General features: G+C 38.1%; 1 protein-coding gene across 1 annotated transcript in view; it reads right to left on the reverse strand.

The window, feature by feature from the left end:
* Nucleotides 1-25,775, reverse strand: part of LOC148864045 (uncharacterized) — a 33,227-nt gene that overhangs the window by 2,644 nt on the left and 4,808 nt on the right. The window contains exons 3-7 of the mRNA XM_088981489.1: nucleotides 18,716-20,045; nucleotides 17,892-18,171; nucleotides 12,228-12,335; nucleotides 11,841-12,119; nucleotides 2,869-3,012 (exon numbers count right to left, since the gene is read on the reverse strand). Coding sequence (XP_088837615.1) covers nucleotides 2,869-3,012; nucleotides 11,841-12,119; nucleotides 12,228-12,335; nucleotides 17,892-18,171; nucleotides 18,716-20,045 — 2,141 coding nt within the window. The remainder of the gene's footprint in view (nucleotides 1-2,868; nucleotides 3,013-11,840; nucleotides 12,120-12,227; nucleotides 12,336-17,891; nucleotides 18,172-18,715; nucleotides 20,046-25,775) is intronic.

Genomic DNA, 25,775 nt, shown 5'->3' on the forward strand with positions numbered 1-25,775 from the left:
ATCGAAATCAAATTGGGATATCTGAATATCCGTCGGATTTGAATCACCTATGTTTCTTATCCGAATTTGATTTAATTCAATTTCATCCTCATTCCCCAATGAATATGTAACTATCCTCTGCCAAGAGAACCTTCTAAGTAACAAAAGTTTCTTTCCAACAGCTACTAGATGAGATAGGTGAGAACGATGCACATATTGACTTACAACACTAGCAACATAAAAAATGTCTAGGCAAGTCAGACATAGATATAAAAGCTTTTCCACCAAGTGTTCACACATCAGCATTATGTGAAACCAAGGCAAGTATCAGCATTGTATAGTAAGGATACATATAAAATTATAATATCACCCCCTAATAGTATAATATAAAGGGCAAATTTCTTAAAGTACCCCTAAAGTTTAGGAAATTGACTAACTGCCCTTACTATTTACATACTTTTTAAACTATCCCTAACTTTTCTAACAATTGCCATCCTCGTTAAATATTGACATAAAGAAGCAAAATGACAAATATACCCTCTATTACTTCTCAAATTTTCAAAATAAAACAACCAGGACGTTTCAAAATAAAACTGCTTACCTGTTACAAACCCCAACAACCATGGCATAACAGGTCCCTCTGCTTCTCTTGTCTTGTTCCAGAAGTTCAAAACCAACTTTGAACTCCAAGCTTCTTCTCCAGCACCGAACAACCGACTACAATGGCCAGACGAGTGCCAAATAGATGTTGTTTCCAGCTTACCCAAAGTAGTCCAATTTACCCCAAATTCAATTCTCGACCAGACATTGACAAAATATTTAGACCTAGAAAAGAAAAAGATTGAAAAGCAAACTCTCTCCCTCTCAAATCTTAATTTTTTCTTTTAAATTAATTAAGAACCTACAAGCTAGACAGAAGAGACGTAGATTTTTTACCAACATCACTCAGTTCTTTGGGCATTTCCCATAACGCCCTAACCGGAAGCCTCCCCCAAACCACCTTTCGACAATCTTATTAGTTTTCTACTTAAACTACCTTCCAATATAGTGGAGATGGTTATAAAAACCATCTCGTTATCTGGGCCTCTATTGCAATCTTTGTTTCAATGGAGTGCTTAAGGGTTGGTTTTTCCAACTCCGGTGTTTGCAATAGGTAGTCCCCCAGCTATGCTTGCCTTTGCAGAAACCTAATTCGATTTGTCGTCAAGCATACAATGGCAATCCAAGGTTTGATCATTTGTGGCCTAAGAGTAAATATTTGGTTTTTCTTTTTCTTATTGCTGGACGGTGTAATAGCCGGAATCGGTTGTCTGGCACTGGAGGAGAAGCTTGGTGTCAAGTTTGGTTATGGATTTCCGGAATGAGACAAGAGATAATAGAGAGAATGAGATTTTTGGTCTTTTGGGGGCTAACAGGACTGCTGCTATCAAGTTCTCTCACAATCGTCTGAACAGATTGGGTTAGGGTTTATTGGAACCCAAAAATCACTGCAAAAGATGATAAAGTGTATCTTAGGAATTTTTGAAAAATATATCAATCACATGATATCACATGTGACAGAGTGTAACGGAAAGTTAACAGCTGGGAAGGTTTTAGAGAATTGTCAGAAAACTTAAGAGTACTTTAAGACAATATGTAAACAGTAAGGAACTAAGGATAGAGTTAGTCAATTCCCTAAACCTTTGGGGTGCTTTAAGAAATTTACCCTAATATAAGTTAAAGAAAGATAAAAGTGCCCTTAAACTAGTGCCACTCAACACTTGCCAAGCTGTATACACAGCAAGCATGCAGAAAGTGCTAGAAAGCACCTAGGATGTATTTCACTGGAGTTGGCAATGCAGCAATGTTTCTTTAACATAAGTTTCACTTTCGCTCTGAAACCAATAATAAGTTTCCTTGCTTCTTGTGCTTTCCACATATTGCTCAAGTTAGCAGTGGGTTAATATATGGTACAGTTATGTCTCAAAGTGCTTCAGAATCCAAAAAGGTAATTTCTCTTGGCATGATAGAACATTAATTTAAAGTGATGCATGATCTGGTTAAATGCTATATTATTTCCTACCAACTTTGAAATAGAAAAAGACCAGGGAAGGACAAAAGAATGATATACATCCAAATGCACCAAATAGTTACCCAGCTCAATTACTAATAATCATAGTTGTCAAGGTGATGCCTAGGTGACAAGGCGCCCTTGAAGGCTCGCCTCGCCTGACCACCAAGTAGTTTCCTATAGTGTGTTATAAAAAACTTTTATGTTCTTCATTTTTTGATGTTATAATTATAAAATAGACGTATTTAAACTAAAATATTCATTTTGTGTGTTTATATACTAATTTCTTTTTATTGCTTTCTTATTTGTTAGGGTTTAATCAACACAAACATTGCTAAATGCTGTATTGAACCCTCAAAGACTTCAAAACCTGAACCAATAAGCAAGGAAGAACATAAAATGTTGTCCAATCAACACATTTTCTTATTTTTCTTTACTAATTTTGCATGTTTATATTCTTCTTACACCTTTTTTTTTCTTCTTTTCCTGTAACAGAAATAGGCTTTCAGCCCCTATATTTTTTTAATTTTCTTTTCTTTCTTCTTTTTCTTCTCATGAATATGTTGGACTATGTTGATTTTCTATACTTTAACATGAAGTTTATACTTTTCTTATGAAAATTATGGATATTTATTAAGGAAATATGATTATGGAACCTAGGGAACTACCATAGGATACATGTTTGTACTTCAAAAAATCCATCGCCTAGGCAACTAGGCAAGAAGGCGCCCTCCTGTCGCCTAGCCTCGCCTTGGCGCCTTGAAAACCATGCTAATAATGTCAAACTTAAAAGAGAAACAGAAAACAGTATGTTGGAAAAAGATGGGAACAAAAGTCACCTGATTCCGTTCATAAAGCATATGATTTTTGGTGAAATATTTGTATACATCTCGTCCCTTTGCAAGCATGCTTTGGTCGATGGGGCCTATGATTCCAATTACACGTGCAAGCAATGTTGCAGGTGAATCATTTTGGAAGAGAACCTGCACCAGGAAGAACAAGGTTTAAAATTAAAATCCATTTTTGCAAAGCTATATTGTCCCACCTGCATACTTTACACGTAATGTATGCACAGAATTGTGTGATCCCTATGCAGTGTGGTATGTGCAATCATGAGGTCTAGGATGACTTATTTATGCAGTAACAGTGACGCTTTGCTGTTTTAGTGAGATCAGTCTGGTTTGTGGTAAGTTGCTGTTGTCCAAGCGTGAGAGTGGTATAGTGTGTCCCTGGAAGGTGTGGGAGTGCTCAGTTTAATTTTCAAGTGGCTTCGTTTGGGTAATTCCAACTCAGTGTGAACTGAAGTGATAAGTGTGGTTACAGCATAGTTCCAATGGCATCAGATGATTCTGCTACTTGAAGTGTAACTACAAATCAAAGAAGGCTTGGTAATGGTTCAGATCATATGAATTTTCCTATGACCATCACCCCTCTTGATGGTATGAACAATCTAGCATGGCCAATACATCACAGCTAGCGGAAAAAGTGGCTACATAAATGGAACAGTGGAGGAGCCGAAGTCGGGCACTGCTGAGCATAAGCGGAACCAGGAAAATTTCCCAATCATGTCTTGGCTACTTCTATGCTGCCATCAATTATACAGAATTTTATGTGGGCAGATACAGACCATGAAATCTGGGAACAAGCAAAATCTACCTACTTTGAACAAAGACACTATGCCAGAATTTATCAGTCTCAAACAGAGTCTTCTACATGCAAGCAAGGGGAACATAGTCTTTCAACTTATTACTCCACTCTCACATCCATCTGGAAAGAACTTGATTATTATCAGAACGTTGAAGGAGAAAGTGACAAGGATGACAAGGCCTACAAGAAGCTTGTATCTCAGCAATGTGCGTTTGCCTCTTGCTTGGATTGAACCCAATATATGAACCTATTCAGGTCCAAATTTTGGGCAATAAGGAACTTCCTTCTGTCCAGGAGGTGTATGCATTGATCCAATTTGAGGAGAGTAGGAGAAATGCAATGAATCCTCTTGAGGAGGAGCATATACCCTTGGATACAAAGGGAAGTATGATTACTACGAGGAAGGGTACTTTCAAAAGAAAGAGATGAGAAAGATAAGATATGGTGCACTCATTGCCAGAGACCTAGACATACTCGTGACAGTTGTTGGGATCTAGTTGGCAAAACCAAAATGAGCTGAAGAGTTAAATAAAAAACCAGCACCAAAGCAAAATAAGAAACCTGTTCCCAAGAAGTATATTACAAAAAATATGGCTCGTGACAGTTGTTGGGATCTAGTTGGCAAAACCAAAATGAGCTGAAGAGTTAAATAAAAAACCAGCACCAAAGCAAAATAAGAAACCTGTTCCCAAGAAGTATATTACAAAAAATATGGCCTCCCAGAAACAAGCAAATAGCTCTACTATGAGTACGTCTCAGGAATGTCCATCTGGTTCAGATCCCATGGAAGAGTTTATCAGTGCCTTCTGTGATCATTTGGAAATGTATGGTAGAGGACTGCGGAAGGTGGACTCTGGCCCTAGCCCCTCAAATCTCCTTTGCGTCTACATCAAGTAACACTGCCTCTGCTTTCCATGTGTCTTTCCAGTCTTTGGAATCACATTGGATTATTAATTCCAGAGCTTCTAATCATATGACTGGTAAATCAACTTTGTTTCAATCCTATACACTTCTTTCTAGTAGAGAAATAGTGAGACTAGCTAATGATTCATTCTATTCCATAGCTGGTCAAAGATCTATCCCTCTGCCTCTGCTTTCCATGTGTCTTTCCAGTCTTTGGAATCACATTGGATTATTAATTCCAGAGCTTCTAATCATATGACTGGTAAATCAACTTTGTTTCAATCCTATACACTTCTTTCTAGTGAAGAAATAGTGAGACTAGCTAATGATTCATTCTATTCCATAGCTGGTCAAAGATCTATCCCTCTGCCATTTGGTTTCTTTCTTTCAGATGTGTTTAATGTTCCAAAATTACCTATTAACTTGTTGTCTATATGGGATAGAGAATAAAGTTGGTCTTGAAGCTACAAGGTCTACGAGTCAGTCCTCTAAGAGTCGATTTGTGGCATTATCGTCTTAGTCATATGTCCTTTGAGACGTTAAAGTGTTTGTTTCCAGAATTCTTGAAGTCAATGTCAACTGAATTGCAGTGTCATACATGTCAACAAAATAACATTGTAGGATTTTTTCCTTTAAGAAATAAAAGATTAGCTTTCCCGTTGAATATTGATTATTCTAATGTTAGGGGGCCTTGTTACTCTACCTTCTGAAAGTGGCTACAAATATTTTATCATGCTCATTGATGATTATTCCTATTACACATGGGTTTACCTAATGCACTCGAGAGATGAAGTACCTAAACTTGTGAAAGATTTCCTATGTATGGTATTTAACCAATTCCAAACTAAGATACAAATCTTCTAGTTTGACAATGCGAATGAGTACTTTCATGGTGACCTTGCTGAATTTTTTGCTTCATGTGGATCCCTTCACCGAAGCTCATGTGCAAAGACTCCTTAACAAAATGGCATTGCCGGAAGAAAAAATCGCCATCTCCTTGAAGTTGCTTGGGGCAAGTTCCCAAATGCTTTTAGACGTATATTGTATTCTCTATTGCCTATGTTATGAATCATATGCCCTCTCAGCTGCTACATTCCAAGGCCCCACATCAGCTCTTGTTCCCTAAAGCCCCGTTGTTTCCTTGATCCTGAAATTGATAGTGTACTACTCTCTTTAATCCAAAACCTTGAAGGAACTTTCCTTGATCCTGATAAGTCTGATAAAAGAATTTGGACACCTTCCTCTTCGGGTCTGTTTTCCTGTAACTCCTTCAAAGTCTTAACCCAACCTCCCCTTAGTCCCCCACAATCTTTTCCTGTTAAGGAGGTATGGTGCAAGCCTATCCCACATAGGATTGTGGTTTTTTGTTGGGAAGTTGTACACGAAAGAATAAATACTTTTGACTGGCTACAAAGGAAGAGGAAAAAGTGGTGCCTTTCCCACATTGGTGTGTTCTTTGTAAGGCGAATAGTGAGACTTGCTTTCATTTGTTTATTACTTGTCCTTTTGTTGCTGGCATTTGGGAATGGATTTTTTCCTTATTTGAATGCAGGTGGACACCTCCGGCTGACATCAAAAGTCTCTTTGATCCAACTTCCTGTCCATGGCCGAGGAATATAGGTAACATCATGTGGAAGAGTGCTAGGGCGGCAATAATCTGGGTAGTGTGAGAAGAAAGAAATGCAAGAATTTTTGGAGAAAAGGAAAGAACAAAAGAGGCCTTGATTGAATCAATACTGATTAGAGTGGCTCAATGGCTGAAATCCTTAGGAAGCTTCTCACATATATCCTTTGACAATATCGATAGAAACTGGAAAGTAGTGGCAGACTCAAATGTCAATAAGCAGCCTGTTATTCCTATCTAGACCCCTCCTGAAAGAGGATTTATAAAACTTAACTTTGACGGAAGTAGCATGGGAAACCCAGGAAGGTCAGGAATTGAAGGTGTATTCAGAGATGAGGAGGGTAAAGTGTGTGCATTATTCTCAGGCCCAGCAAGTGAAGGAGACTCACTAAGAGCGGAAGTAATGGCGGTTATGGAAGGGGTGCAAAGGGCTAGAACCATAAATGCTAGAAAGCTAATCATTGAAGGGGATTCCAAACTGGTAGTGGCTTGGCTACTGGATGAGTAAAGTAGGATGTGGAAATATAATAATGAGAAGAAAAAATTCAGATGGATCACAAGGGACATGGAACTGAAAATACAGTGGGTGAAAAGAACAGATAATTTGGTGGCTGATGCACTAGCCAAGCAAGGGGTTGGGAGAGTTCAAATATTTTGGGCACAGATGTAATTGTAATTATAACTAAAGTTAAAGGGGAGAGATAAGAGAGCTTGTCTCTCTCTCACTTTCTCTTGTACACTTTCTTTTAAATTCAATGAAGTAATCAGTTATCCATCAAAAAAAAAAAAAGCCCCTTTGTTTCCTATTCCCTATGTGTGTGCTTGGGCATCGGTGTTTTGTCCATATTTTGTCACCCACTCGTGGTAAGCTTGATAACAAGGTTACTCCTTGTGTTTTCCTGAGTTACCCTTCCACTCCAAAGGGTTAAAGATGCTTTGATCCCACCTCCCATAAGTATTATGTTTCCATCAATTTGTCCTATTTTGAAAAGGAGCCTCTCTTTCCTATTTCTCCTCAGGAGGAGAGTAGGGTTGAGGAGAAACCAGCACAGGTTCCGCTTCCTCTTCCTCCTCTTCCTAATCCTCCTCCCTCACGTGCCTTCCTTCTTCGCTGCAAGTAGGGGTGAGCATTTTTTAATATTCCGGTTCCGGTTTCAGTTTTTAGAATTAGAAATTAAGTTAACCAAAAAACTGAATTAACCCAACTTTACTATATAACATGTAATACATAATATACAATATATATACATATAATATTTAATATATAATATAATGAAATTTGATTTCATAGTTTGGTTCAAACCGAAATAACCAAAAATTTTGGTTTTGGTTATTTTGGTTTTTTTATAATTTGGTTTCGGTTCAGTTTTCATTTTTTTTAATTCAGTTTTTTTAATTTTAGTTTATTTGGTTCGGTTCGGTTTTAACCGAATAAACCAAATGCTCACCCCTAGCAACAAGTGCCAATAGAGTTCAAGAGTCATAGAGCAGCCTAAAGTCATGCAACCAATACTATCAGAATACCCGAAGATAGATCTTGCTTAACCAAAGACAATTATTCCTATCGATGTTTCTGATCTCCTTGATATTCATACCTCTACAATTAATGATTTGGACCTTCCTACACCACCAACCATCCCATTACACACTATGTTTCTTATGAAAATGCTTCACCTTCTTTTTGTGCTCTTCTTTCTTCCATTGATAATATTCTTATTCATTGAAATGTAGTAGAGGCTTTGGATAGATGCAATGAAAGAAGAAATTAATGCCTTACAATAAGAATGGCATATGAGAATTGGCAGATCTTCTACTAGTAGAGTGTTGTAAATAAAGCATGGGGCAGATGGTACAGTGTAGAGGTATAAAGGTATAAGGCCCGATTAGTGGAAAAAAGGTTTACTCAAGTATATGGAGTGGGCGCAAGGTGCCAAGGTCTCATAAATCCCACTTGCACCTGGATTGGGGGGGGGGGGGGGGGGGGGAGGGTGTTATGGGTTTGAGGAGGGATGGGCTACCCCCCATTGTGTAGCCCCATGGAAAAAAATCTATCAAAAAATGTGTATGGAGTGGACTATGCAAAGATTTTTGCTCCAATAGCAAAGATGAACTCTATCAAGGTCCTACTATCATTAGCAGTGAACTTGGACTAGGATCTACATGAGTTAGACATTAAAAATGCCTTCTTGAATGGTGATTTAGGCCAAGTTTGGGAGTGCTTATTTGAAAAACAAGTGTTTATACTAATAAGTGCTCATGAGCGTTTGGTGAAAAAGCACTTATTTCAAACGATGGTAATATACGTATTTTCAAAATGACATAGCGGGCCAAGACAAGCCCGAAATGAAATAAGCATTTATTTGGGCTTATTTCCCAAATGCAAACAAGCGCTTATTGTTGTGCTCCTAGCCCAAAACAAGTGCTTATTCAAATAAGCACTTATTTTTAAGCACTCCCAAACTTAGACTTAGAGGAAGAAGTGTACATGGTCCAAATGTTCAAGGCAATGAGTTGAAGATATGCGAATTAAAGTAGTCGTTGTATGGACTATGGATTGAAACAATCATCAAGGGCATGGTTCAGTAGGTTTCATCTAGCTATACAGAAAATGGAGTTTAAGAAGTGCCAATCGGACCACACATTCTGTGTAAGAAGGGGCAAGGAAAGATTGTTGTCTTGATAGTGCATGTTGATGACAGTGATAAATGGTGAATGAACTTCAGAAATCCAAAGAATAAAAGAGTTCTTGGCCATGCAATTTGAGGTCAAAGATCCGGCTCCTTGTTGTTATTTCCTTGGAATTGAAGTTGCCCACTCTCAAGAAGGTATCTTCCTTTTCCCAAAGAAAATATATTCTAGAATCTAGATCTTTTGGAGGATACAGGTAAGTTGGGATCGAAGCCAGCTACTAGCTATGCAATGTATAGTAGTATCAAAGACTTGTGGGAAGACTATTGTACTTGTCTATGACCAAACTTGATATTGCCTATGTGGTGGGAATTCTAAGCCAATTCAAGCATTCCCCCAAGACTATCCATCTAGAGGTTGCAAAGAGGGTACTTAGATACCTCAAGAAGTATCCTAGAACTGGGTTGTTGTTCAAGAAAAATGGTCACATAAAGCTTGAAGTTTGCACATGCTAACTAGGTAGGATCAGTTGATGAGGTTTAAAGAATCGATACAATACTTCCAATACGAGGTGTATCGCATCTGCATCCATGGTTATGGATACGGGATATGTCACAACTGGCATGCATCCCACGAGTCATGCGTATTGGCACGATACGCCTCCGTATCGAGTTGTATTGCATCGTATCAGTGAATATGGTCTAATACTCACCCATATAGAAACATTTCAGTTCCCAGTTTTATGAAACTGCAAATTAACTACTTTTGGATTGTTTTTTAACCTTAATAGAAATTCAAAATTATAATTATAAAAACTGAAATATATATTTTAATATTTAATTTTCCCCAAAATTTTAATAAAAACTGAATATTATAAAAGTAATATGTTTTATCTCCCTTAAATGATTTATATGTTTTACTTTACTCATATTTATATGTTAAATAATAAGTAAATAAATTTTCCAACAAAATTAATATAAAACAGAAAATTAGAATTATAAAAACTGAAATGAATAATTTAAGATTTAATTACCCAAAAAATTAATAAAAACTGAAAAATATAAAGTAATTTATTTTATCTACCTTAAATGATTTATATGTTTTATTTTACAATTATATGTAAAATAAAACAATCATATGTTAAAATGAAAATATATTTATTATTTGAAAAAATAGTTATTATTTATTTTTTAAATTTCTTTTGAAGGGCTACACAACGGGGGTAACCCATCCCCCAACCCAAGTGCAAGCAGGATTCGATCCCGAGTCACCATTATCACTAGCATGAGACCTTACCAACCAGCTAGTTGGCATCTTGCAAGTTATTATTTATTTAAAAATACTATATAAACAAATTTTCCCAAAATTTTAATAAAAATTGAAAGAGTGATAATTATTGCATGATGTGTACATGCTCTAGAGTCCCAATATTGTTTATTATAATGTTTCTCTTCATATAAACCTATTCAAGTGTGTATTTCTCATGTGTTTATACCTTACTCAGATAATTCAGCTTTAGGTTTAGTGTTATTAATGCATTTATGTGATTTGTATACATTTCCCTAGTGTATCCAAGTGTTTCCATATCTTTCGTTCACATCCATGCGTTGCCAAAGCATATATGCATTTGTATCTATATTTGAGTTGTCTAATACGATACCCAATACCGATACTTTGATCTTCTACTAATAAGTATTGCACCTTTGTAGGAGGTAATTTGGTCACTTGGGGGAGTAAGAAGCAAGGTGTTGTGGCCAAATCCAGTGTAGAGGCCGAGAATAGGGCCATGTCCCATGGAGTTGCAGAAATCCTATGGATAAAGAACATGTTAGGTGAGTTGGGGTTTGGTGTGCCTATGTCACTTTAATCTGATAACGAAGCTACCATTAGAATAGTGGCCAATCTAGTACCCGTGATAGAACAAAGCACATAGAAGTGGATAAACACTTTATTAGGGAAAAGCTCAATAGTGGAGAAGTGTGTACACCGTATGCAAGGTTCAAAGTATCGATATGATACGAGTTTCGGCCGTATCGTATCGGTACTTAGAAACGGCCGAAACACTTTTTTTTAGTTTTTTTTTCAAACTTTGGTTTTTTGGAAAGATTATAGGTTGTTTTTTATTATTAAAAAAATGGGGGTCCGAAACACCTGGGAATAGGCATTTCGAACCGTATCGTTTGTAAAAGATACGATACGATACGCCCGATACAGGGCGTATCGTATCGATACTTTGAACCATGACCGTATGTTAGTTCCAAGGAGCAACTCGTGGATGTGTTTACAAAGGGACTTCATCACTTGCAACACAATGACCTTTGTGACATGTTAGGCATGATAGATATCTATGGTCCAACTTGAGGGGGAGTATTGTATTTCTTACATTATGTGCCGCAAGGGTACAAGTGTCTTTTTACATTCTTTTGTAAAGTCGCTATATATAAATATAAGGGCTGGAGCCGCCAGCCTATCTTTTGACTCTAGATCAATTCTTCTCCCTCTTCTCTTCTCTTCTCCCCTTCTCCCTTTCTTTCTCTTCTGTTTTTTCTGTTTCTCCTTTGATAATAGTAACAAAACAACATCTGAATACAGTGCTAACATGTGACATTTCAACATTATACACATGTAAAATACATCAATTTTTGCAAGTTGGTTGAACTTTAGCAGGCAACAGTGCTCCAGAACATGCAACAAAGCTATTAAAGGAGTTTTACCAAAAAAAGCTATTAAAGGAAAAAAAAAATAGCCCAGAAAACAATGAGCAGTCTCTTATTTTAACAGGGAAACAAAAATAAGGACAAACTTTTCAGCTCCTTAGAAAATGGTTTACTGACAGTATAACTCTAAGAACACAAGAATAAGAAGGAATTTTTATGATAACAATAATAATGGTAAGTAACAATATTAATATTAAGCATCACCATATTTTCAAACATAGGTTATCCACACAGAAACATTAAAAAAAAAACGTGGAAGAATAAATGTAGAACATATATCTGTACAACTTACATTTCCGGTACAAAGTTCTGCCAAGATGCATCCAAGTGACCATAAATCAATTTTTTTTTCATATGGGAGTCCCAAAATAACTTCTGGTGCACGATATGACCTAGACTGGACATAGGAGCAAAGATGATCTGTTTCAAAACAACTGCTCCCAAGGTCAATAACTTTCACCTCACACCTACTGTAGCTCTTAACCAAAATGTTTTCTGGCTTTAAATCACAGTGAATAAGACCAAGTCCATGCAAAAACTGCAGTGCCTCCAAACACTGAATGGTAATTGACTGCAGAATGAAAGAACAAAAAAGAAATCTCATATATATCATACACCAGCAAAACAAAGGGGCAACATGCAAACATAGGGCTTCAAGTTTTAAAACCTAGCATCATACCTGCAACCTTGGCATTGTGAAGTAAACCTCTCCCCCAGATTCTCGATTGAATTTTTGAAATTCATACAAATTTGCCTTCAGAAGTTCACATACAATCAACAAATGTTCCTGCAAAGACAAAACAGTTACCAACCACTTTATCATGCAGTGAAGAATCCTCATATCAATCATTACAAAAGCAACAATAATATCAAAACACAATGCAAACAATTCAAGGTAAGAAGCAGGGAAAAACTAAGGCAGCATTTGGATAAGACTTTGCTTTCGAACTTTCAGCTTTCAAAAGTCTGAAAGCAATAAATAAATAAACACTGCTTTTTTTGCTTGGTTGCGGCTTCTTTTGAAAGCTGAAGTCCAGAAAGCAAAAGCCACTTCAGCCTTTCGACTTGGACTTTTTGGGCAACAACTCTCAACTCTTGACCCCTTCTATTCCAAGCCCTAATAGTAAAATAGACTTCTTCCACAAGTCCAGCATACAGCAACCCCATCTTCCACAAGTCCAGTGTATGGCTCCTCTACTCTATGCAGTCCCCATTCAATCTATTCTTTGTTTGAACCCCATTTCAATGTAACAGATTCCACAACCCCATTCGACCTCTTCTTCAATGATCAAATGTATAATTTTTCCCCTGTTAAACCCCATCTGAATGTATCATTTTTCCCCTGTAATGGATTGTATTATTGAATGTATCATTTGAATGAATATGTGAAGATGTTGATAATGGACTGTTATATCATTTGAATGTATCATTTTGCAGTTACAGACTGTGTTACTGTTATATCATTTGAATGTATTATTGAATGTGAATGTATCATTTTATTGTTATGTGAAGATGGTCATAATGGACTATTATATTATTTGAATGTATCATTTCCTCATGTTTGAATGTCTAATTTGAATGTTCCTTGTTGAATATATCATTGGGAACCCCCTTTGGAGATAATACTACAGTTTTATTAGAGCCAATACTGTGGTGCAATGTGTGTAAAGCCAGAAAGCGTTTTGGTGCTTACCAAACAAGCATACTTTGCTTTTACCTCGAAAAGCATACTTCAGAAGAAAATTTTACCAAGCAAGTTCTATAACCAAAAGTCCCAAATAAAAGCCAAAAACGGACTTTCAACTTCGGTCTTTGAAAGTTCAAAAGCCAAAGCTTATCCAAATGATGCCTAATACTTCCAAGCATGTAAAAAATAGGGATTAAGGGCTTGTTTGGGAGGCCTCAGGGCTGAGGGCTGAAGCTTTGGTTGAGTCATTTTTATTGAGCTGCTTATGTGTTTAAAAGTTTAAAAAGTTAATAAAGCATCACTTTTTTATTCATTCTTATGTTTTTGACACTTAGATAATAAAGTTTCAAATTACCTTTTTATTGGTGTTGTGCACCAGCAATGCTCTATTAACTTTTAAAAAAAGAAAAAACCAAAGGGCCTTGACTGATCTCTAATCTCTAACCCTAAATAGAATGAACTACAACCAAAATCATAAAACCGACCTCTTATATTATTTGGGCAAAACATTTGGGCCAATAACACTACCCTTGAAAACCTGGATGGGCTTCTTTGGAATTCCCTCAAAGGGCCTTGAAGAGAAATCAACATAAAGGTCCAATCCTCCCAGCATTAAAAATGTACGATGTCTAGCATCACACTAATTGAAGTGTTGCAACTAGAAAATATAATACATTCAGAGTTTCACAGACTTAAACTGTTAAATGCTTGAAGCACTTTAGTAAAATCCACGTTTGTTGGCTTTCACTTTCACCTTCACTTTAAATGCTTTATATGACATCCCCTTTTTTATGAGTGTCATCCTTCACTTTAAATGTTTTATATGTCATCCTTAGTTTCCTTACACATTTTTAATTGAGCCAATAAGCTTTTTGAAACATTTTATTTCTTTGAAAATTCATATTTTCTAGGTATTAATGTGTCTATTATAAAAAAATTGCACCTCATTTTTTGTCCTAATAAACACCTCGCCTTGCACCTTGTGCCTCAAGCAATAGAAGGCCTTTGTGCTTTTCTTGTGCCTCTCACTTTAAAATACTGGTTTTTGGGTCTTTTATTCTAAAAAGGAGAACAAAGCATAGGGGCTCCAAGTTTTCCACTTTTTTCTGATATGAAGATGGAGAGTCATTTTACAGATTCTGCTCCTTGCAGGGTTTAGGTTGAGCATGGCTGTGCAACCCATCCTCATAGCATTGCTGAGAAGGTAAGGTTGTATAATGTTGCAATCTGGTGCTCTGTTTATCAATACTTACGTGTTCTTTGATTTGTTTCCCTAAATTAGGTGCAAAAGGACCTGAAACAGTGATTGCATATCGAAGCTTCAAGAATTGGAGCCAAACAAGGACAAAGTAAGCCAGTTCATTATTAAAAGAGACATATTTTTCAAAGGATGGGTTATTGAACTTGATCTACTCAGATTTAAAACTCTGTCAAACAATGCTACCTAAGCCAGTAAATACATTGATAGTTAATTAGAAATGCTTTGTAATTTAAATATCAGAATTTTGCAATTGTTTCTTGCAGCAAACTAATACAGTAGACATGTTAGAAGAAGCAGTTATATACATTCAAGTACTAACAGATTCATGTACTATCTTGATTATAACAATTTTGTAATGTTTCCATTTTGCTGTTTTTGGTAAAGTTGACCTGTTATTGTCACTCATTGTCTCATTTACAATTTGCAAATGATTTAATACACTTTAGTGAGGGAGAGCCAAAAGAGTTGGTTAACCTGAAAGTGATGGTAGAAGGTTTCAAAAGGGTCTCTAACTTGAGAGTAAATTGGGACAAAAGTTAGTGGTTGGGATTTATAGGCTAGAAGAGGAGGTGTCTTCCTTAGCTAGAACCTCAAGCTATGGGGTAAGTGAGTGGCCTTTAAAATACTTAGGTTTACTACTGGGAGGAAACCCAAAGTCAAAAAGTTTCTAGTACCCAGTTTTAGAAAGATTCACAAAGAGACTAGCAGGGTGGAAGAGAAGCTAAATCATCTACTAATCTTATTAAGGATTGGTTCTCCTCTCTCTTTAGGAGCAGGTGGGCTCCTCCCAAAGCATGGTGGATCTTTAGGAGCAGGTGGGCTTCTTCCGACAACCAAAGAAAAGAGAAAAGGTGGTATGGAGAACAACGATGGCAGCAATTATTTAGGCAGTGTGGGAAAAGAGAAATAATAGAATATTCCAAGGGCAAGAAAAAACAAAACACAAACTCATAGAAAGGATCACTATCATGACTATACATTGGCGGAAATCATTGGATTTGTTCAAGGACTTCTCTGTAGATGACTTGTTTAGAGGTTAGAGCACAGTAGCAAGCTCTTCCTTCTCTTCTTTAACTCTTCAAGAGGAATAGAGGATTAGTCCCCTCCTTTAAATTCTGGTGTGAAGTTGAACCTTTTTTTTTTTTTTATCAATAACACTTTCATTAATCATCAGTAGAAATTTTATAGGAGGAAGACAAACACACTTATCTTCCAAGAGTCACTAAAGTTACAGTTTAGCCCAAAACAGTGAATCCCTTTCTGCCCCTTGTTTAGCTAAACCGTCAACTAGGGAATTAGCCGATCTTTTAACCCAACATGTCTTAACTTCCATCTCCCGCACCAGCCACATGAATTTCCTCCTCTCATTGTTATACTTCCATAAACCATTTTGATCTTTAGTCAGCCATCCTATCACCACCTCTGAATCCCCTTCAATTATGAGTTTCTTAATGTTCAACTCCTTAGCTTTCCGGACTCCTTCCATAACTGCAAGGATCTCAGCTCTAAGGGAGTCATCCACTCCAACTGGGCCTGAGAACATGGTAGAGATTACCCCATTTTCGTCCCTAAAAACACCTCCAATCCTCGATTGCCCCGGATTTCCCCTACTACATCCATCAAAGTTTAATTTCAAGAATCCTCTAGGTGGGGGAGTCCAAACCACTTTCATTACTGACTTGGTCTATGTGCAATTTACAATTTCACCCCACTTCCTCAACATGTCATCCACAGTGTAATCTGTGAATAGTTTCAAATATTTCAGCCACTGTACCGCCCTAATATGTATGATAGCCTTCAGATCTGCTGCTCTTTGGATTTCTGAGAATATCCTGGAGTTTCTTTCCTCCCACAATGTCCAACATACTGCAGCCCTTAGTCCTCTCCACATTATCCTTCCCCTTTTTATCCGCCACCTGAAAAATGTGGGGGAGAAAAGGCCCTGCAAGTCTGATGGGGGATTCCAACTGCGTCCAAATAAGGAGGAAACCCAATCCCAAATTGACCTCGCAAAGTGGCAAGGCACCAATAGGTGAAAACCAGTCTCCCCATCCGCTTTACATAGAACACACCACTGAGGTGACAAACAAGTATTAGGTCTCTTCTTTTGGAGTAGATCACCAGTGTTAATTCTTTCCAGATAAGCTTCCCAACAAAAACTACCAACCCTAGGAGGTATTGTTCTGCACCAAACCTCACCAACAGAGAAAGGGGGGAAGGTAGGACTGGTGGACTGACTTAAGACTTTGAAGAACGAGGCACAAGAGAAGATGCCATTGGGGGTAGGTGTCCAAATTCTAGAGTCCTCCCTAGTGGGGTCTAAGACAACATTATCAGTGCAATAAGGCTTGAAATACTGTCAAGGTCTGAGTCCCTCAAATCCCTTCTTAAACCCAAGTTCCACCCAATCCCAGAAGTGGAAGAGGACGGGGTGATGAAAGACGAGATCAATTCATTTTTCAAATCAGATAGAGCATACAAAGAAGGAAATTGATCCTTTAAAGGGGTGCTCCCCACCCAGGTTTGTTCCCAAAATTTTATGGAATTACCGGAATTCAAGTCATACCTGATATTAGGGGAGAAAACTGGTAGCAGGTCATGAATGGCTTTCCAAGGAGAGTTGCTTGTGGTCTTATCTCTGATTCCAGCATCCCATCCATTGTCCTCCAGCCCATGTATACTTGCCACTATTTTAGCCCACAGCTTCTCCTTCTCCATAGGGAACCTCCACAACCACTTCCCCAACAAAGTCATATTCTTTCTCTTGATACTCCCAAGCCCCAGACCACCACAAGACTTACTCCTACACACTATCATGAATGGCTTTCCGTGTGAAGTTGAACTTTGACGGCAGCCCTGTAGGAAATCCTGGCCCCTCTGGAATCAGGGGTGGTTTTAGAGATGGGAAAGGAAGAGTCCTAGCCATGTTCTCTGGCCCAATAGGGGTTTGGGGGACTCACTTAGAGCAGAAGTTTTGGCACTGCTACAGGGGCTCAGATTGGCTAAACAACTGGGTTTTCAACAGTTAGAAGTGGAGGGAGATTCAAAAATGGCAGTAGGTTGAATGCAAACAAACAGTTCGAGCACTTGGTCCCCTAGAAAGCCTGTAAGGAAAATATTGTAACTAACAAGGGGGCATGGAGCACTATTTAAATGGACTAGGAGGTCAGCCAATGCAATGGCCAATAACTTAGCAAAGAAAGGAGTTAGTAGGGAAAATCTTTTCTGGGTGTGTTTGTAATTGTTTATTTTGAGGGGTCACCTTGCCTTTGAAGGTGACAGCTGTACTAAATTTCCATTAATTTAATGAAAGCTACCATTTCCCATCAAAAAAAAATATGTAGTTCAAACACTTAAAAATTAGGGTAAAATAGATACTGGAAAAACTCACTTACTCGATAATAGAAGTAATCATACAAGCGCAGAATATGGTATTTGTCAGCAGGATCATGCTTGTTGACGTATTTGAGAAGCTTTATTTCATCAAGGCTCTGATCAAAAAAATCTTTGTTGTTCTTTATAATTTTAACACAGACATCCATGCCTGTATGCAAATCATGTGCTTGAATAGCTTTGCTAAATGCAGCTGATCCAAGATACTCAGTAACATGATAACGCCCAGCAATCACTGAATTTAGAACAACATGGAAATTCTTATCCTCCTCAAAGCCCGTTCTGCCAAATAAAATGGAATAAATTCAGGTAACGTGAAACAAGGATAAAGCAAAAGAACAGAGAGGAATATCACAAGCCCATCACTTGGACATGAACCAGAAGTAACACTGGACATCCTTAGTGTAGGCAGGATATTGCTAGAAGAGGCCATGCAGATAGAGAAACAAATCATTAACAATTTTGTACTCTAGAGTTTACACCAGTTGACAATTTTTTCTCCTTTTGATAGTAAACCAGTTAATAAACATCATTCCCCTTTGCTTCCTACACCCTACCCCCATTCATAGAAAGAAAAAGGAACCAAAAGTTACCAAGAAGTAACGCTGGAAATCCTCTAGTGTAGGCAGGAGATTGCTAGAAGAGGCCATGCACAAGGAAACAATCACTAACAATTGTATACTCTACACCAGTCAACATTTTTTTATGGTAAACCAATTAATAAATATCATCCCCCTCTGCTGCCTACACCCTACCCCCCCCCCCGGTTTCAAAAAAAAAAAAAGAAAGAAAAAGAAAAGGAACCAGAAATAGAAGTAAAACATGCCTGTTTTTTCTATGCACGATCTTGAGATTAAAGGTCTCAAACTCCTCCTCCTGAGCTTTTATCTGCCGTACTTGCTCCTGCACAGCTGCTGCTTCTTCATCCTCCAGTGTTGTCCCTGGATCCTCTTCTCCTGCATCACTAATTTTGTCATCCTCCCCTTCCTTAACATGCATCCCTTCAGCATAACCATAGTTTGAGAGTGTTGAAGAAGTAGAGTTTGCTGATATAATGACATTATCATTATTTCTATCCTGTGAACTATTGTCAGATGAAGAAGCATTGCCCTTCCGCCTCCATGAAGCAAGCATCTCATCACTTTCCATCAGACCATTCCCGCAATCATCAGCTTCAACACCAGTTACAGCATTACACTTGGTAGACCATAAAGATTTGTCAGAGTTTGAGCCCCCATCTCTCAAAGGGGGTGGGAAAGAAAATCCACCATCAGCATAATTTTGCACAATTCGAGAAGCTCCCTTTACATTCCCCATAACATATTTATCAGAATCCTGCTTACTTGCCTTTCTCTTATCTGTGTCATGTTGAGAATGCCTGGACACACCAATACCAACATCTTGATCACGGAAGTATTCCAAGTCCCCTTCACTGCTTCCTCCAATTAAACTTTCCCGTACTTCACTGCCAATATCAGCAGCATCACTGTTGATCCCCACACCAATTGATCTAACAGAACCATGCTGGTCATCATCCATGCAGAGATCATCCGGTCGAGTTCTTTCACATTCATTCAAAACTCTCCCATTACCCAACATAACAAGTTCATTTGTCTGAGTGACAAAACCCTGCCATACAGGTTCTGAGCGCATCAAACTTAATTCTTCTTCATCCATCAATTGCCCATCATATTGGGCAATTATATCATTTTCATCATTCCTCCCATACATTTCAGCCATTGAAAGCCCTATAGGATCATTGGAAATAGGAACTTGGTCAATATTTTTTGACTGAAAATACTGCTCACCAGAGAAATAAGAGTCATCCTCAGCGAAAGATTGGTCATCATCTTCAACTTTTGTTGGACCTCTTTCCCGCTGGTCTTGAATGCTCCCATGCCCTGTTCCTTTTTCATTGTCACTTGGGTAATCAATTTCATGAGCAAGAAACCAAGTCTCATCTTCAATTGGTTGCCTCATGTATCCAACATCATCATCATCATCATATTCATCAGAGTCCCAATATTCATTTGGATAGTCAACAGATTCACTCAATCCATCACCCGCCGTTGCAAAACCCGAAACCAAATCAGAAGCATCCTCAGCAATGCCCTGACTTACAGATAGCCAACTACTTCCCAAAGCCCTCTTTCCGCCTGTTATCATCACTTCCAAGATAAGATATCAAATGCAAGGTTAGAAGAAAAAAACCGAAAATAGCACTACATTTTTTTTGTTGATAATTGAAAGGCAAATAGCACTAGATTGTGAAATGAAAGCACGACATTTTTTGAGGAAAACTACAAATCTCTGCAAGTAACCATAGTTAAGCTAAAAAAATAAAAAAAGTAAAAAAAAAAAGTGATTACAGAAGTGATGGACTCTTATCTTTAAAGATCATAATAATCGCTAGAATCTCCTTCTATTATCAGATACTAAAATTGCAAAATTTAGCCACTCTAAGCCCTTGCATGACCACTATAACCCAGTGTTGCATGGACTCGCCTAAATGGATGACATGTCACATCAGATACACACATCTGTGTCCAACACTCACCATATTCTTGAGGCCACTTCTACATAACATTTTTTATCAGTACTTCTACATAACATTTTCTTTGTATTCCCTACCCTATTTGACATAAATAGCTGCTAATCTACAAGATGAATCCATTGGAGGTATCAAACTTCACTTAGAAACAAGGGTAGCATCTTTCTAGGTAAATAACGTTAGAAATCAAAAAATAGAAATGTCCACAAGTTCATGTCTTCTCATCTTGCAGAGTCAAACTCTTGGACATGAGTCCAATTCTTACTCGTGTCTGTGTCCAAGCAACACTGCTTACCCTTGCTAATATTGAGTTACCCTGGCCTATGGGTCCTGAAAATATGGCCAGAATATCCCCATATGGATTTCTAAATGTTCCTCCTATGCCAGCATGTCTTGGATTACTTTTGTTGCACCCATCAAAGTTAATCTTCATCACATTCTCTGCTGGCAGGTACTACCATTGGGCTGAGGTTGGAAGGTCTTTCTGTAAACGTGTTTGTCGCCCAATGTACCCTTACTGAGATTATATCAATAATGTCACCTTTTGATCAAGCATTGTCGTTGAATAATCTTCCATTTCTTTCATCCCATACTGTCCGTCCAAAGGATGGCTGCTCTAGTACTTCTCCAAGGACGTTTGCTCTTTTCTTCCAAATATATAAAAAGTTGGATAGAAAAAAGCCAGATACATTCATTGGAAGTGTCCACCTAAAACCAAACAAAGCAAACAGCTATTCCCAAATTTCAGTAATAAGAGGGCAAGAGATTAGTAGGTGGTACATGGCTTCCCCATTTGCAAGACACAAAAGACAAACTTGAGAAGATAAACACCACTGTGATCTTTACCTCTGGAGATTCTCACAAGTTTTAATTCTTAGGTGGAAAATTCACAACCAAAGGCCCTCACCTCGGGTGGCATATGTCCATCTTTATAAAAGCACAAGGGACATTTTACGCCCTAGGTGCAAGGTGCAAGGCAAGGCACATGCCTTTTTTAAGCAAGGTGCAAGAATTCAAAAAATTCAAAAAGAAAAAAGTAAAAAAAGAAATATTAACCATAATATTAATTAAAAATATAAACTTAAGATTTAAAATAAATGTTTTGAATATGTCCATCTTTTTAAAAGCACAAGGGGCATTTTATGCCCAAGGTGCAAGGTGCAAGGCAAGGCACATACCTTTTTTAAGCAAGGTGCAAGAATTCAAAAAGTGCAAAAAATAAGAAAAAAGAAATATTAAGCATAATATTAATTAAAAATATAAACTCAAGTTTTAAAACAAATGTATTGAAAATTCTATTATCCCAAATTAAAATACATAAACATGACTATAAAAGACATTCAAAGTGAAAATGTAAAAATGCAAACATAACATTTTTTTAGAAAAGGTAAAGTATAAAAGTATTAAAACGAAAAAAAAAAAAAGTGAGGGCCTTTTTTTTCCCAATTGCATTACTTCAAACATATTCAAGCATGTGAAACTTTCAATCTCTTTATTTTATTTCACATTACTTCAAATAGCAAATGTGATGTTAAACATCTTGCATTCATGATTCTATGAGCTGCCTTTGTACCAAGCCCCTTGAGACAAGCCCAAACAAATCATGTTAGGATCTTAAATTCTTATTCCGTATATTAAAGATTAGTTTTGTAATTCTAATTATAGTTCTTTATCTTTTAAAAAATATCTTGTATTAAGGGATGAGTGAATAACATTAGCAAAGAGCCCCCAGCCAGCCACTAGGCTTAAAAAAGAGCAAAAATGTGCCAAAAAAAAAATTAATCAATAACACAATTCATTAATTATCACAATAATTACAAAGAGGAAGACAAACTTTCTTATCTTCCAACTACATTATGAGCCCCAATAGAAAAAACAAGAGAGAAGAGAGAACATAAAAAAGAAAAATAAGTTACATTTGTGCCCAAAACATGACATCCCTGTCCACCCCTTGTTTAGCTAGCCCATCAGCAAAAGAATTAGCTGATCTTTTTACCCAATTGGTTTTAACTTCCATCTCTCGAACCAGCCATTTGAATTTCCTTTTCAAATTACTATAACTCTATAAATCACTCTCTTCTTTGTTCAGCCACCCAACCACCACCTCCGAGTCTCCTTCAATTATAAGTTTTCTAATATTCATCTCCCTAGCTTCCTGGACACCTTCCATAATTGCGTGGATCTCAGCTTGGAGAGAGTCACCCACTCCAATTGGGTCTGAGAACATGGCAGAAATGACCCCATTCTCATCCCTGAAGACACCCCCAATCCCTGATTGTTCGGGGTTCCCTATGCTACTTCCATCAAAGTTTAGTTTTATGAAGCCCACAAGTGGGGGAGTCCAAGACACACTCAACCCAGCTTTAGTCTAGGTACAACTAGCAATCTCACCCCACTTCCTCAGCATATCATCCACTGTATATTATGTGAAAAGTGCTAGGGACTTCATCCACTAACTAACCCTTATGTGGATCAGCACCCTCAACTCTTCAGCACCTCTCTCTACATCAAAGAAAATTTTGGAATTTCTTTCTTCCAACAAAGACCAACATACTGCTGCCCTCAGTCCTCTCCACATAGTCCTTCCCCTTTTCATACACCACCTAAAAAAAGAAGGATCAAAAAGGCCTTGCAAGTTCGAAGGAGGAATTCAGGTACAACCAAAAAGAGAGCAAGCCCACTCCCAAATAGACTTGGCAAAATGGCAAGACACCAAAAGATGGAAACCAGTCTCCCCATCAGCTTTACAAAGAACACACCAATGAGGGGACAAACAAATATTGGGTCTCTTCTTTTGGAGCAGATCACCAGTGTTGATTCTTTCCAAAAAGGCTTCCCAACAAAAACTACCAACCTTAGGAGGAATTGGCCTGCACCAAACCTCATCAACAGGGAAGGGGGGGTTTACAGGAATGGTGAGCTGGCTTAGTACTTTAAAGAAAGAGGCATAGGAGAAAGAACCAGTAGGGGTGGGGATCCAGATTCTAGAGTCATCCTTAAAGGGTTCAAGAAAACATTATCAAGAATAGAGAGGAGACATGAGATATTGTCTAGGTTTGAGTCTCTCACAGCCCTTCTCAAACCCAAATTCCAACCAAACCCAGAAATGGAAGATGATGGGGTCAAAAAGAGGAAACTGGCTCATTTTTAAAATCAAAAAGAGCATACAAAGAAGGAAACTGGTCCTTAAGAGCTGCATTTCCCACCCATGTTTGTTCCCAGAATTTTATGGAATTGCCTGAGTTCAAATCATACCTAATAAGAAGGGAGAAAACTGGTAATAAGTCATGAACGGCTTTCTAAGGCGAGGCACTTGTGGTCCTAGCTAGAATTCCAGCATCCCATCCGTTCATCTCCAGCCCATGTATGCTTTGGCCCATAATTTATCCTTCTCTAGTGGGAATCTCCACAACCATTTCCCCAAGAGTGCCAAATTCCTTTCTCTAATATTCCCAAGCCCTAACCCACCATTAGTTTTTACTCCTAGTCACCACCTTCCAGCTTACCCTATGGTCCCTCTTCTCCTCTTCCGGCTCCCAAAGAAAGTCTGTCATCATTTATGGGAAAATTTGCTAGAGTAGCCTTAATCAATGTTGTCCTACCTCCAAGAGAAAGATAATTCTTTTTCGAAGCTACAAGTCTTTTCTCGAATCTTTCCACCACCGAATTCCAAAAACTCTCCCTCTTTGGATTGTCACCCAAAGGCAATCCCAAGTAATTCAATGGCCATCCTGAGACCACATACCCTGGCACTTCTGCACTCTCCCTAGTTTCTTGCTCCTCCAAATTCACACCCACTACACAACTTTTCTCAAAGTTCACCTTCAAATTTGACATTCATTCAAAAAGTGGAACCACCAATTTCATGTTCCAAATATATCCCAGGTTTCCTCCTTCACAGAATAAGATTGTATCATTTGCAAATTGTAGGTGGGTGAGGGAGCTTTCCTGACTTTCCTCCCTTCCAACTCTCCATCCTCTAATGAGACCCCTAGAGTCAACTATGTGAATCAGTCTCCCCAAAACATCAACAATCAATGTGAATCAATGTGAACAAGAAAGGAGATAGGGGGCCCCCTTGTCTTATACCCCTAATTGCTGGAAAGAAATCAACCACTGCCACGTTCACTAGTACAAAAAGTCCCAATTTGGACATGACTCTCCTTGTCTTGCACCATCTATCCCCAAATCCAAATTTGGACATGACTCTCCTCAAAAAGTCCCAATCTACCAAGTCATAAGCCTTTTCTAGATCCAACTTACAAGCCACTCCCCTCTTCCCATCCTTTCTGAAATGCTCAACACTCTCATTAGCAATTAGGATCTGACCGGTAATTTGTCTTCCACTCACAAAGGCTCCTTGATTTGGTGAAATGATATCCGGCAATACTCCCTTCAATCTCATAGACAGCACCTTAGCCAGGATCTTATACAAACTATTTACCAAGCTAATTAGCCTAAAGTCCTTTGGGTGTGATGCATCTTCCTTTTTCGGAACCACAGCTAAAAAGGTAGAATTCACACCCGGGTTAACCACACTTCACCTATGAAATTCCTCAAACACCAACAACATATCATCTTTCAAAGTATCCCAACAATCTTGATAAAAGACCATTGTGAAACCATCTGGACCTAGAGCTTTTGTTCTATCCATTGAGAAAACAACCTCCTTAATTTCTTCCAACTCAAACCTTCTTTCCAATCTTCTCCTATTATCAACCCCCACATCTGGCCAGTCCAAGCCTTCCAACCACACCCCCCTACTCACAGGCCTCCTTAAGGTAGATTTAAAATGTCCAACAAAGGCCCCTGCAATCTCATCTTGTTGTGTCAACTCAACTCCATCCACCTCCAATTTGGAGATAAAATTCCTCCTCCTCCTTCCATTAGCCAGAGAATGAAAAAACTTGGTATTCCTATCCCCCTCTTGCAGTCACTTACATCTAGATTTTTGCCTCCAGCTTACTTCCTCCTTATGTAAGCAGTCCTCTAATTGTCCTCTCAAACTTCTTCTTTGTTCCTAGTCTGCCTCCCCAAACTCTCCCCTCTCTTCTTTCACATCTAAGCTCACAATTTGGTCTATCAAAGTTCTCTTTCTATCTTCAATCCTTCCAAACTCCAATTGATTCCATTCCTTGATTTTTGCTTCCAGAAATTGTAATTTTTTTATGGAATCTCATTCCTTCCCATTCCACCATTGGGTTACATTCACTCCACCACTCCCTTACTCTTTTAGTGAACCCCGAATGGAGTAACCACATATTTTCAAACCTAAATGGGGAAGGTCCTCCACTCCTCCTCTGCTCCTTACAGATCACAATAGGCCAGTGGTTAG

The sequence above is a fragment of the Nelumbo lutea genome, chromosome 3 (assembly GCF_056320005.1).
Source record: "Nelumbo lutea isolate HS-2025 chromosome 3, American lotus-T2T, whole genome shotgun sequence".
Taxonomy (NCBI): Eukaryota; Viridiplantae; Streptophyta; class Magnoliopsida; order Proteales; family Nelumbonaceae; genus Nelumbo; species Nelumbo lutea.